Source organism: Natator depressus, chromosome 1 (genome assembly GCF_965152275.1).
Source record: "Natator depressus isolate rNatDep1 chromosome 1, rNatDep2.hap1, whole genome shotgun sequence".
In the NCBI taxonomy this organism is placed as follows: Eukaryota; Metazoa; Chordata; order Testudines; family Cheloniidae; genus Natator; species Natator depressus.
In genome coordinates this window covers 143,887,638-143,902,810 of record NC_134234.1, presented here as the reverse complement: position 1 = coordinate 143,902,810, position 15,173 = coordinate 143,887,638, and the positions used below count along the sequence as shown (strand labels likewise).

General features: G+C 37.6%; 1 protein-coding gene across 1 annotated transcript in view; it reads right to left on the bottom strand.

Annotated features, from left to right (window-relative positions):
- The window catches only part of IL1RAPL1 (interleukin 1 receptor accessory protein like 1), a 1,125,084-nt gene that overhangs the window by 1,004,771 nt on the left and 105,140 nt on the right, over positions 1-15,173 (bottom strand). The window contains exon 2 of the mRNA XM_074968407.1: positions 4,760-4,865. Coding sequence (XP_074824508.1) covers positions 4,760-4,841 — 82 coding nt within the window. The 5' untranslated portion in view covers positions 4,842-4,865. The remainder of the gene's footprint in view (positions 1-4,759; positions 4,866-15,173) is intronic.

Sequence of the window (15,173 nt, the reverse complement as noted above, 5' to 3'; positions counted from 1 at the left end):
ACAATATGAGCTGCTTAAAAATGTCTTATGGAAATGTCAAAATATATTAACAGATCTAAACAGCAGTTCAAACATCATATTACCCAACACACTTCCTCATAAGTATTCTCTGTTCTTATAACACAGCTGTATATTAATTGCCAGCTCAGAAATGGTAAAAAAATCATCTTTATTATACCCTTAGAACAGGCCACATACCCCATAATCAACAGAGAACACAATTAGGGTGCAACATTCACTCTGTTCCTGGTATTTGGCTTTCTTGCTACCATGCAAACAGCTATACTACATAAACCTTGACCCAAGCTTCTTTCCTAATTTTTGTTCTTTTTCTTCTGAACCTTTTTGTCTTATTTTCCTTTTGCCCCCCCCCCAAAACCCTTTATGTCCTCCATGAGTCTTAATGTACAATTTAGCAGCTAAATCAAGAGTGGTGCATCAAAAGAGTCCTGCATTCCTATATAATGTCATAGCATCTGCTACTCCGATAGAGACCCCAGGCACTGTGTCAGTACAAACACTGCCATTTAGCCTATGTGCGTACAATCAGAAAATTATCACTTGCTTGAGTTGATGGTTTAAATTATAAGATGATGAAAAACAGAGTTTAACGGCTTTTACTCCATCCCTCCTGCCTTCCTTTTAGCTCCTATTCTACTTTTATATGCAAGGCAGAATATTACCATAACACCATTAACAGGAAGATGCTCAGTGTCCCTCTGCTATAGCACTCCCTTACCACTTGAGCCATGGAGATTGGTAATGACCCTTTTACAAAGTTTACTGTGATAGACAATGGCAGTGCAAAAATGGTTGAGGGTGGGGAAAGGGAGAGTCCAATAAAGACAACTGTATATTTTTTCCTTTCTTTTTCCATGCACACAAGTTACTTTGGTGAGTTGCACTGTTATGATGCAGTCTGTATTTTTGCAGACACCTGCCATACTAAACAGCATCACAACTGAAGCAACTTGTAAATTAAAAACCTTCTGCAAATCCAACTCACTTAGATAAGCTCCCAATATTTCAATACAGATATTTAAAATCTTTAAGATATTATTTATACTTATGCATAAACAAAAACACAAAAATTCTTTCCAACATCAAAAAGGAAAGTTTAGGAGATCCAGCTAGAGTAAATTTTACAACAGTTCTGTACTTGAACCTTAATTACTTTGAAGACATGGAGACAAAATTGTTTTGGTCCACTGACTTTATAAGGGTTTTGTTTTAATGCTGTGATCCTACGGAATAACAGATGAAACTCACTGGTGAAAACTGAAGTGCAAAATAGTTTTGTAAGTGCACATCACGCCCCGCCCTCCCGGGCAAAAAAAAATTCTAGTGAATAGTAGGCAAGGTAGACTGCTCTAATTGTAGTAACTGTGGTTTTACCAATGACAACACCTACCTTTTAAGACTGCAAATAAAGTACAAATAATGAAGTATTAAAATTAGGAAACAGAAAGAAACTTATTTCTTCTCTCTCAGCTATTACAGAGAAAGACAATTTAGAACTTCTCGTTTCCGGCATCTGTGTCACATCCTATATTATTACACAAGCAATCTCATTCTTTTCTAACTCATAGATTAAAACTCTCAGGATATGTGACTATTCTCAATCCTGTGTTTACCAGCATAAATATCATTTTTCCCTTCTTAGTTTAGCATTGTCTATAATGCACCATGACATAAAAAATAACAAAGCACATCAGATTTTAAAGTAACAGTTACCTCATTGTTTTTGTTTTGTTTTGTTTTTCATTCAAAACTTCCTACATTATAGTGTGCTTTGGTTTCTCTTTTGTCCCCCAGCCTCTGATGTTTTTATGCAAGGAAAATAAGTATAGTAATATTCAACTTTGAAAGAAGTAAAATGTACTTTTAACCATCCAGAGCAACAAACGATTCCCAGGAAAATAAAAATAAAATCACCTGACCTTCTGATCCACTTAGATATAAATTTTGGTTTGAGTGGATAAACGCAAGTAAATATAAACCAAGAGGCAGAGGGAATTTTTTCACTCAAGTCAGTGTTTCCACATGGAACAAAAAGTTCTGTTTTTCTGGTTATATACTTTTCCTGTGTTTCTAAGAGTAGTGCCCAGAAAGTTGTATTATTCTCAGGAAAACAATTTTACTTTCTTAGTGAAAAATCCTGCACTCCCTTTTCAGGCAAAACCCCCACTGCAGTGAAATGGATTTTTCCTAAATAAGGATCGCAGGATTTAATAATAGTTGTCCTATGTACAAGGGACAAATTCTGCCACCCTTGCTCACACTGAGTAGCTCCTTACTCTGCAACAAACCCCATTGAGTTTAATGAGGCTACTGACTGTGTAGGGCACTACTCATCATGAGCAATGGTATCAGAATCCAGTCTTCAGTGTTTACTCAAAATTCTCATTGAAGTCAATGAAATGTTGCCTTGGTAAAGACTGATTGAACACTGAATTAAAATTTCAGGATCAACCCAATATTATCTTCTGGTTACATAGTACCTTTCATATGAGGAACTGAAATTGCTTCACAAACAATTTTTGAAGCCTCACACCACATCGGAGGTAGGTATTGGTCTGCAGCAGGTGAAAACTAAGGAAGTTTTGCTTATGGTTACACAGGAAATCAATGTCAGAGCCTGGACAGGTCTCCTGATTCCCAATCCTAAGTCAAATCAATAGATAAGGATAACTTACATTTGGCCTTTAGCTCTGATTTCTCTATTTCCTCTTTCTTCTCCAGGGCTACCAATGTAATTTCAGTTTTTTGTCTAAGTCAGGTACAGTTTTCTTTATCACATCAGTATGGTGTGGGTGAGTTCAGAGCGCCATATTTCATTGAAGAACTATGGGCATTGTTTCTTGGTTTGGCTAAACAGAAGGCACTAATGGTTTTCATAACTGAAAATTCAACACAATTCCATTTTTTCTTGCATTGAAGATAACAGGAAAAAATAGACACAAAAGTGAGACGATAAAAACCAAAGACACCATTTGTGTAAGATTTTGACAGAACACAGATGTACACATCATTGTTGGCCATTTCTTTTGGTTCCTTAATGTCACTGTAAAATGTCCACTAAAATAATGGAACGTGCTTATGATGATTTTGAAAAAAGTACAACTCCAATTTAACGGACGTGGGCTCTAATAGTAGAAACCCTACATTCAGAATCTCCTAAGTGACGCCTATCTCTGTAATAGATTACGCCAAAACTCCAAAATTTTGATGTTGCAGGATCAGAATATATATTTCTAAAACAAAATTAGCAGAGCCATTTTGCACACATTTAGTATTTTCTATTTTCTGGTTTCCTTTCAATAGGCTGGAAAGTAGTATAATTTATGGCAGTTTTGCACATCACAAAGGACATTCAACATCAATGAAATCACCTTTGGGGGGCAACTTTAAATTTTAGAATGTCCTGGCTTTCGAACACCTTAACATTGAAGCCCTGCTACTTATTGTAATCTGTGCCCTGACCACACAGACACACACTTCTGACTATTTGAATTTTTTTGGTATTTCATCAGCTTCAGGGTAGATCACTACAAAAAGATATCAATTTACAACTTGATCATTTTAATATTTTTTCTGACATTAATTATTTATCAAAAATATGTGATGATCTAGGGACCAATTCTGCATCCCTTTGCTTCAAATAGACTTCAATAGACAGAGGTTGAGGTACACAAGGAATACAGGTTTAGTGTCCAAGAGGTTAAATAATAGAGTGAAAGCTACGTAAGCAAACACTCCAAGACTAACAAAAGTAGTCTAATAATTGAAGTAGTCTAATAAAAAAAATCAGAATTTCAGTTGATATATTTGTGAGTTCTTTGTTGCAGGAGTTTGTATAAATTAGTGTCTTGTAAAGTTTTCATTGTATAATTTTATGACTTCAAGACAAAGATTAAGACGAAAAAATTCAAGCCCTTATCAAGGATGACAGCCAAAATCAACTGTCACGACTAGTACTGAATCTCCTTTATTCTTATCACACATCAATATGCAAATAGCTTGCTAATGCCTTGACTCAACTCATCTTTAAAAGTCATATGAAAAGCGTATAAGTCTTCAGCAATCCAGGTGGAGGCAAAAATTGTCAGTATTTGCTTCGTGTATTAATCTATTCATTCACAACTGAGTGGGCCTCTACTAAGTCATGTCACATCGTTTATTATTTCTAGTTGTATTGAATTTAATGTACTTGACTCTATTCCTTGATTTACAGAATTGCATGACGTAAGCCAAAATCACCTGAACAGCATATCTAAAAATTCTATTCTAGAAGGTCTACAATCACTAAACAATACAGCCACAAATACAAGCTAATATTACAATTGCAATAATGCTATTCCAAAAAAATCCACCCAAATAAAACACTGCCCTGGCCCCAAAAGGACAGATTACATTCTCTTCAATTGAGAACAACTAAAAACAAATACAAAAAATCCCTCTCCTTTTAGAAAATAAGTCATCCAATTTTCTATATGACTTCAATTAATCGATAGCCTGCTGCATTTTTTCAGTCAAAGGAATGTAGCAGAAAGCTGCCCATAGATATCTATAGAAGCTGCAGAGTTAAAAATATTCCATTTTGTTGTTGTTGCTGACTTTGAAACCCTATTAACCACTGTGTCCAGAAAGGAATAAAACAACTTCTTACTGTATATTTTCCAAGTCACAAACATGCTTTACATACAAATTTGTAACCACAACACCAAACCTAATGGAAAAAGGGAGAAAATCTACTTACCTGAGCCCCTTTTGGTCACAACTTTCAAGCTCTGAGTAAGAGTAGCATACAAGAGAATCAAGTGTGGAATAGGAGCTTTCATCTTCCAGCTCTTAAAGGCTGCTCCCTAAAGCACCAAAAATAAAAATAAAAAATATCCTGTAAGAATATTAAAAAGCTTCATTTTTATGTTTTTGCTGAAATACATTTTTAGTAATTAAATCATAAAAAAGAATTTGTAGCAGAGTCACCTCCGTTCAACTCGTGCTAACATGCTGGGCTAGCACCAAAGACAATTTAAAAAAACAGATCTGAAGTCACCATAGAGCACTGTAATACCAGGAAGATTATTTCTTTTTTCTTTTTCTTTTTTTTTAGGTTTAGCTCTGGAGCCTCAATACCACTGTAAGGGGAAAGATTTGTAATTTTCTCCGTAGCTGAAAGTGCACTACATGGATCAATGTACCTATTAAAACCTTCTGACCAAATTATATGCTGGGTAATAGTTAGCTATGGGCATAGTTGTATAATGCCACTACTTTCAATAGGAGTCAGGAGTGCAAAGGATTGTAGGGTTTACCTTCAATGTAGTCACTATTCATCTCCTAGAGATCCACATTACAGGGGTTTTCCAGCTAATGGTTCATTCCTCGCCTGTATGGAGTGTGTATGGGTTTGTACTCCCATTATTCCTGGACCCCACAGAACATGCTCTGGGGAGTGAGCAATATATTCATGAAGGACAGAAGGGATTGGGGAGACCCAGTGCACTGTTCATTTTATTTTAAAGATAAATGTATATTTTTGCAGGCCCTGCCATATTCAAAAGCAGCCAGCAGTATTTTGGTCAAACTTTTCAGGTCAAACTCCTTGTAAACCAGTGTGGAATTCAATGGTTGCCATCATTTTGGGCACTAACCCTCTCATGGAGTGAATGTGGGTGCCCTCAGTGGGTTGACCCTCACAAGGGCAGGCATTAGCACTGAGATAGAGGGTACCAATATGGATCCAACAGATCTTAGGACCACCTCCACTATTTTTTAAAAATAGGATGAAGACTAAATCTCACCCCTACTCAACACCACCTATCTGTATACACGCCATGAGGAGCACAATACACAGCTTGTCAGTTCAGGGGAAAGATCTGGCACTGGGGAGGGGCACTTTAATGATATAAAGGAAGGCCCCATCCTTGTTCCTTTTGAAATCAATAGGATTTTGTATTGAACCTAAAGAGTAATGTTTTCAAAAGTGCCTAAATGTTTTAGAAGCCCACTTTCAGAAGTTACACTGAATGCCACTGACTTTCAGTGAGACTTAGGTCCCTAAATGCCTAAGTCTCTTTTGAAAATGGGATTTGGGCTCCTAAGTCAGTCACTTGTGTGCTTTTGAAAATGTTACCCTAAATGTCATTATTGTCTTAAAGCAGGTGGGAAAAACAGATAAGAAATGGGGTAGATGTAGCATAGCATATAGAAAGGCAGAATTTCTTAGATAAAGACTGCAGAACCTCACTGAAAATGTCACTGTCAATTCTTGTATAGTACAGTTTTACTTTTCAAGACATTTGGGAACTAAGAGCATCAAACCTGCAACAGCTATGATTATGATTTTATTAGAGATGAGAAAGCAGGAAAATGTGGCTTGACAGTCATTTTTTGTGCCATCTCAGAAACGTAATGCTTATATATTTATTATACAATTATGTCACATATTAATTCATTCATTTGCTCAGAACCAATTCTACTGGATTTGCATTCTCAAGTGGGGGAAGGCCATTTATCATTAATCAGCAGAAGTCACCAACAACTTAGAAAGAGAAGGTATAAAAATTAGAAAAAAGAGGTCAAATTAACTAGCCGAGTGAAGAACTAAATGATAAAGCTGTCTGGATTTCTGTGAAAAAGATTCAGCCTAATGCTAACTCTCAGCCACAGTTTTAGTTTTCTAACACATGATTTTTGGTATTTAGAATTTTTTAAAAGGTATAAATGAAGGCTAATTACCCAGAGGTGAACCAGAACACATACATTGAAAGCACTGTGCCACATTGCACAGCAGGCCTGAGTCAAACATTTCTGAAACCAAAATTCCATTTCTCAGTCACTGCACTAACTGATGCTGCAGGAAATCCTGAAGCTGATATCTTCAGCCTCCAGGGTACCAGCAAGAGTCAGCTCCTCGCTCTGTGTGAGCCTAATAAATGCTGTCCAAAGAACTACAGGATTTTACTATGTACTGCAAGATCACCAAATAAATTCTGGCTGTGAACACAGATCCAAGTACATTTTTCTTATGGCCATATGGCTGAAGAGAACATTTCTTATGTAAAAGAAAGTGTAAATAAATATATATATATTCATAACAGATTCATGCAATAATTTTAAAGTTTGTATCTAAGAAGACATTGGTAAATATAACAACATGAATGTGTGAGGGACTCAGTGGATCAAATTCCTCTTCTAACTTTGGCCCAGTAACCTTTTGAAGTAAACAAATAATAAAATTTCACAATCATTCAAAATCTTTAATCTGAATATTTCTAAGCTTATCTGAAATATTCGTTAACCCTCAAAAGACAGCTGTGACCCAGGTCCTAGCAAGTTTTATAGTAGATGCTTGGTTGCATCACCAGTATAATTAAACCTGCAACACAATTTCAGTTACAAGACTTGTTTTCCACACACTGATCTCTTTCAAAAGCATCACCTTGTGAAATTTCCCATACAGAGCATGTGCCTGAAAAGTTTGACCAAAATACTGTCGGCTGCTTTTGAATATGGCAGCGCCTGCAAAAATATACATTTATCTTTAAAATAATTCACCACGTATTTTCAGAAGAGAGTAGAGCATACATAACCAAACTCTGAAACTAGAAATTTGGCATGGACATGTCCACCATTGACGACAAGGCCTTTGCTTGCTCTGCGTGGAAAAGGCTTTGATTTAACAAAAAGCTGGTCATTCAAAAACAGCTTGCTTGAGCATGTGCAGTAGTACATTCTGCTAAGTCCACAGGTGACTACATATGAACACTTGCATACTTGTTGGTGGTTCAAAGAACTTCCATGCCAAAAAGGTGCAAGGTGAATAGCTTCAGAGGAAGGAAAAAGAACTCCTTGGAAGAGTCAGCGGAATTTGTAAGCTGTATGACCACCAGATTCTTCTTTTAACTCTCTCTCTCTCTTTTAAGAAAAGTGGAAATAACTAGCACTAATGGAATGTTAATATGTAAGAATAACCACTTCAAAAATCAGGAAATTCCAAAAGTTATGTTAGTGCCTTGTATATATTGCACATATGGTGTATTTTCTCTTCTTTACCTTGTTGCTGTTTGGGAATTTCTCAGTGTTTCATTGAAAATTACCAATTTGTCAAAATTGAAGGGTTCTGTGAAAATGTATCAGTTTTGACTAGAGACGGGCAATTTTTTTTTGGAAGAATATTTTATTGGCTGAAAAAGGTAGTTTTGGTTCATCCACTACTATTTGTGAATTTGACATGAACTCACTATATAGTTTTGGCCAAAAAAACATTTTTTTAAGACTTAGATACAAAAGGACTATGAATTGCAGCTATGAATGACAATAAATAGTCAGTGAGCCAAAGAAAGGGAGTGAGAATGATTCTATAACCTGGTGGTTAAGACATTCACCTAGGATGTGGGAGATCTAAGTTAAATAGTAATCGGAACATGGAGTTAAACTATTTTTACAGAGTGGAACAGCTCCAACAGGCGATCTTGAGAATAACCTGCTGTCATAAATATAAAGGAAAGGGTAAACACCTTTAAAATCCCTCCTGGCCAGAGGAAAAACCTTTTCACCTGTAAAGGGTTAAGAAGCTAGGATAACCTCGCTGGCACCTGACCAAAATGACCAATGAGGAGACAAGATACTTTCAAAGCTGGAGGGCGGGAGGGAGAGAAACAAAGGTTCTCTCTGTCTGTGTTATGCTTTTGCCGGGAACAGAAAGGAATGGAGTCTTAGAACTTAGTAAGTAATCTAGCTAGATATGCATTAGATTCTGTTTTGTTTAAATGGCTGATAAAATAAGCTGTGCTGAATGGAATGTATATTCCTGTTTTTGTGTCTTATTGTAACTTAAGGTTTTGCCTAGAGGGATTCTCTATGTTTTGAATCTGAATACCCTGTAAGGTATTTACCATCCTGATTTTACAGAGGTGATTCTTTTACTTTTCTTCTATTAAAATTCTTCTTTTAAGAACCTGATTGCTTTCTTCATTGTTCTTAAGATCCAAGGGTTTGGGTCCGTGTTCACCTATGCAAATTGGTGAGGATTTTTATCAAGCCTTCCCCAGGAAAGGGGGTGTAGGGTTGGGGGAGGATTTTGGGGGGAAAGACGTTTCCAAGCGGGCTCTTTCCCGATTATATATTTGTTAGACGCTTGGTGGTGGCAGCAAAAAAAGTCCAAGGGCAAAAGGTAAAATAGTTTGTACCTTGGGGAAGTTTTAGGCTAAGCTGGTAAAAATAAGCTTTTTTATTTTCATGCAGGTCCCCACATCTGTACCCTAGAGTTCAGAGTGGGGAAGGACCTTGACACCTGCACTAGAATGTCCCATAGCCTAATGGTTAGGGCACTCACCTGCAATGTAGAACACACAAGTTCAAATCCCTTCTCCAAGTAAGGGGGGAGGGAATTAAACCTGGGATCTTCCACAACCTAGGTAAACACATAGCCATTAGCTCTACAGCCACCACTGTTTTGTGAATTTAATTATTTTAAAAGGTCAAGCATTTTGTTTCGGGTTGAGCAACGTATTCCATTCAAACTGAAATAGATTTTGTCAATCCGCTGAAATTTTTCACAATTATTGGATTCGGTTCATCTTGCACCAATTTTTCATGTTGAGAATGGAATTTCTGGTCAACACCAGAGAAAGAAACAGCCAGAAAGATACCTTGGTCAGAATAACCTATTGCCCAGTGGTTAGAACACTCACCTGGGATGTGAGAGATTCAGCTTCACAGTTCTGCTCTGCCTGATCTGGAGTAGGGGACTTGAACCTGAGGAGTACTCTAGGCACCAGGCTATTGTCTAGTCTGGGGAGGGTCTCTGTCATTTTTTCATGAAAGCTTTCAAAAGGTCTCAGTTTAGTTATGGTGTGGAACTCCTTGTTAATTTGTTATTTTAGGGTTTTAATGGAAAACACAAGTTTTAGAAGGCTAACTGTCTCAGAGTTCACAAGGCAAGAAGCCCTTGTTACCATGAATAAACTGTTATATGTATCTTTTAAATGCAGTCACACTATGGCATCTCTGAGCCTAATACTGGAGGCATCCCACTTTGTGAAAGGAAGTCTTATTCTGAGGAATAAGACTATTTGCATATAATCATAGAACCACAGTGTTAGAAGGTATCACAAAGGTAATCTAGTCTAACCCTCAAATGCATTAACAATCATGAAAAGAACATCATGTTCAAGTTTTGAAAATAAAAGCTGTTTTTCACCCCTGTTTGTTACAAAAGCAGTTTAATAAATGTTTTCTAGTCTCTCCCACAGGACTCTCTTGCTGCCAGTGTCTCAAATGACAACACTTCTGAGAAGGATGGCTTCCTCAAGCAGGAAGGCCAGAAATGCCAATGGAAATTGTGAAATTAAGCAATGTTTCTCCCAATATAGTAATGCAGACATAGATTTCTTAACTTATAAACTATTAGAGTGAATTCAATCAGTGATTATGAAAAAACATGGGTAAACTCAGAACCAGGATTATTTGGAGGCCCTAACCTCAGGCTTTGGGAGATCTCTCAGTTGTAAGGATTGCCTCCAAAACTCATAATTTTCAACCACTGATAATAAACGTGACTTGACTGTGGGAATGGAATGGAAATGAAGCTGAATAGTAGGACTGATCAAAATCTTTTAATCATACCTATTTTTCTAAAGAAAAGGGAGCTCTAGACCAAACATTTTTTAAAGTATCTTTTCTATGGCAGATTTTAAAATTTGTCAAACACCTGTTTTTGGTTTCTGGCCAAAATATGAATATATTCAAATTTCAGCCTAAAATATTTTTTCTATGGAAAATTTAGATTAAAATGGATTTTGTTTTCGTTTCATTGAAATTTTCCATGGGAAAAGCCATATTTTGAACAGTTCTATTGAATGGAATACATGAAAGACAGTGAGAGGAGTCCTGTGCCAAGACTGGCTTCAAGAAAGACAGTTCCTCAGTCCCAATGTTAGTTGCATTCTCTTAAGCCTTAACCAAAGCTCACTGAAGTCTTTCCTTTGACCTGGTGGGCTTTGGGTCAGCGCCTTAAAGTCGGACTCTATTGTTTGTCTGTTTTTTTTAAACTAACAATTTATTTAATGTCAATGTGTTTTCAAATGGCAGAGGAACCCGATCTGATAATGGGTCAGCCACAACTGGAAAATCTCAGGATTGTCATTTTCCCCCTGCTGGCAGAGAAATACTCCAGGAAGCAACTATGCTTTTCGGTTCAGTACTGATGGTTTGTCGATTGCACAACCAGACTTGCTCTAGAACACTTACTACAGAATAATGGATTTGCAAGGGGGTGGCACATCCAGAAGACTTAAATAAAAAGTCCTTTAGCAATACTGCTTCCGCAACATGAAGTTTTGATGTAGCAGCTCTTTGGAAGTCCCTAAGCAGCACACCATCAGTCCTCATGGAAGTGTTGCAAGAGTCACTTTGCAACACATCTGGGCACTATTAAATTAGTACCTTTGATTTCCCCAGAAAACTATACAATAATTATTTCCAGGCAGTATCACCCTTCTTAACATGCTATTAACAACAACAAATTAGAATTATTGTGATCTCAAAAACAGGTGTCAATTCATGTTCATGATCTACTACATTAGCGTCCTGAAACAGATGGAGATCACTGACAGCATTAAAAATGTCAGAGAAGAACACATCTGTTGCAAAGAGCAAGGCCTATGATAGTAACCTTTTCAAGCATTCCAAAAGTAAAAAGCCTGAGAGGCCAAACTGAATGAAGCAACCATGAGAAGCCAGAATCAAGTGCAATAGAAGGCAATGCAGTATAACCTCAGAGTTACAAACACCTTGGGAATGGAGGTTGTTCATAACGCTGAACAAAACATTATGGCTGTTCTTCCAAAAGTTAACAACTGAACATTGACTTAATACAGCTTTGAAGCTTTACTATGCAGAAGAAAAATACTGCTTTCCTTTTATTTATTTTTTTCGTAGTTTACGTTTAACACAGTACTGGTTCTGCTGCTGCCTGACTGTGTACTTCTGGTTCCAAATGAGGTACATGGTTAACTGATCAGTTTGTAACTCTGGTGTTCATAACTCTAAGGTTCTACTGTACAAAGTTTTGGATTCTTAAATCTTTGGATTTTTTTGCAAGTCATTCTTATCCTTCCATGTTTAGCAGCACTTCTAAGTGTAAGAAAGTAGTGAAATTTACAGAGCACTAAAAAGGAACTTACTAGTAAAGCACAAGAGTGGTGTGATGTTGTGACAATGCTCCAAGTAGAAACAGACAACCAATTTGGCTGCTCAGTCTGCAAATAGGAATCTAGCAGAGTTGATTTGGTGACTTTTGTGGGGGTTTCCACTCAATTGCATCATCACATTTGTGGCTGGAACTGACCCACATTACTGCCTTCTTTCTTGGATGTTCTCTCTTGATAATTTACACTTTTTCATTCATCTTCTTAAAGTTTTGCAAGATCCTTTTTCAGAGAAGAGGGATCCTAATAACCAATACTTGCATTACAGCAGCACCCTGAATCCCCAGGAGAGGGTCAGAGACCTTAGTGCTAGGCACTGTACAGATGGCATCTCTCTCACACGTTGAGCAAATCATTTGCTCATAAAAAAAATGACAAATCTTCTATTCCAAAAATAAATTAGGATATAAGTAGAGCTTTATAATTTATATGGCTATTTAAATGGATTACACAATACAGACAGCCTACTCAGGGAATCACAAAACAGTTTGATGCCTGACTCAGCACCTATTCTCTCACTCTTTGATTGATTCATCAGATGATGATGTCAGCATCATATGTGAAGTTAAGGATGTTTGTTATACTCACATGCAATGTTTTCCACACTGCTTACATTGATGAATGGATCCCTGCCTGCTCTATTTAATGTATTTAAATGTGGTAATAGAAAACAAGGGTTTTGGATACTTTGGACACTTAACCATTCTATTAAAGGCAGAAAACATTATTCCCCAGCAGGAGACAGCATAAACTTGTGAAAAAATCAGCTGTTCAAAATAATTGGAACACCAGACAGTATATGCTTGAGAATCTTCTCAGCACCATTTCCCTACCACACAAACATTGAAAGTTAGATGTTCTCTCTCATTGCCACGAATTAGCATTTGATTGCCAGTTTAGTGATGGATTAGTAAGGGAAAGTTACAGCCAGGTGTGAAAGCTACATGGCAAACTCCCCACTCCCGTCTTGCATAGCCACCCTCAATTATGAATTCAGTTGTACAAGGTGGTACCATGCTTCACAGAGCCACTACTTCTTAGGAAAGCAAGTGGACAGGTGAGGTGCTGGAAGTTGATGGACTATAGACGGACTATGTTCATTTTTTGGATTAACAGTTTATTTGTATAAAAACGTAATTTCAGTTGACCCAACACTTTGCAAATTTTACAAGTTTTTTTCCAAAAACATTTTGGATTAGGCAGTAATAGTGGTTACCTTATTATTTTTAGCTGAGTGATCAGGGCACTCATCTGGGATGGGGGAGACCCAGGTTCAATTCTCCCTCCCGTTTGCCTGATGTGGAGAATTATGGGCTATTCTGGTGTGGCTTGTTCTCACTCACTCCTGTTGAAGCTGTTCCTCTGGGTATAAATAATTCAGTAGTCCTTGGATCAGATTAAGAGTGACTCAATAGTCTGGTGGTTAGAGCACTCCCTAAATTCAAGTCTCTGAGCCAATGATTATTTAATTATTTTTTACAAAGTGGAACAGCATCAACAGAAGAGATAGGGATATTCTGGGACAAGCCTTAGTGCAGGGGCTAGGGCTCTTTCCTGGAATATAGGGGACTCGAGTTCAATCTAAGAAAGTTGGTAGCTTTGATGTAAATATAAGATTGCTGATGCCTCTATTAATGTCCGCACCTCTTACCAACAAAGAAATATTAATTTGAACTACAGACTGAATGTTGCAGAAACCCAAGCTCTAGTCTACAGTTTGCAGTAGAATCTGCACACCCAGTAAATGCCTGGCAGGAAAATACATGTATTGGTGATACTGCTTAATAATGGATTAAAAGGGAAAATTTGAAACCATACTTCCACCCCACAAAGATAAAGAATTCTTGCAATAAAATCTCAAACTGAAAGTATGAGACCATGTCAACGTGGCCTCAAGCCCTTCCTTAGAAAACTGTGTGTGTTCCTGTAATAGTGGTTGTGTAACCAAAAGGACACCTACTTTATCTCTTCATGAAGGCTGCACAACTCCCATTTTTGTGGCATCTGAGCTCCTCACAAAATTATGACTTTACAAAAACGATTTACCAGCGTGAGCATCCTCAGCAAAACTGACAGTATGTCCTTGCCCATGCTCCATGCAGTTCCCACCGTGAGTAGAATGCCCCCATTTCTCATCAGCCCACTGTGGCACTGAACTACCAAGAAAATATCAATAAGCAGGAAACAAATTATTTAAATTAACTATTGTAAGTGTTAGGGGAAACTCTGCTATATTTTAGAGTCCATGTAGCCAGATCTGGACATTTAATTAATTAACTAATTTAATTAATTTATTAAAACATACCATCTATCTGAATTGTATCCAGTTTCTATTCAGAATTCAGCTGCCATATTGCTAGTAGTAATTATAACAGAATAACCCTGGGTAGATTAGCTAGGGTTCAATGTTTCAGATTTCGCTTGTGTGTTTAAACAGCATAAAATCATGAAGTTTCCATTTTGGATTGGACTAAAGAGAGAGAGTTCTGAAATATGTTATCAACAAGATGATCCTCTGTCTGATCCTTGCGTATTCTCTGTGTGTTGTCCCTGTGTGTGATGGGACATGCACCCTTCCTGCTGGTAGAAGGCTAACGAGCATTCCTGACAATGCCAATTAGGTGTCCCTGCAGAACATGTTCCACCTGCAAAAGTGGAGCTTAAAACAAAGGGAGACGGGGCATGAGGGATAAGGGGGCAGATAGGTTGCCAGGGACTGCTAGTGAAAGGTTGCAAGGGGAGCTCAGTCTTAGCCATTGGCTAACCTTACCTGCCCCTGCCTCCCCCTCCATTTTGTTTGGGACACACTGACAGTACAAGCTTGCTACAGTCAAGAGGCCCTGGAGGGCTGAAGCAACCTGGGGAGTGCCTCCAGAGACTAGAGATACGTGAGATATAATGGGATTCTGAAAAGATCCCACAAAGTGAGCTGAACTCCTTTTGGGAACAATGAGA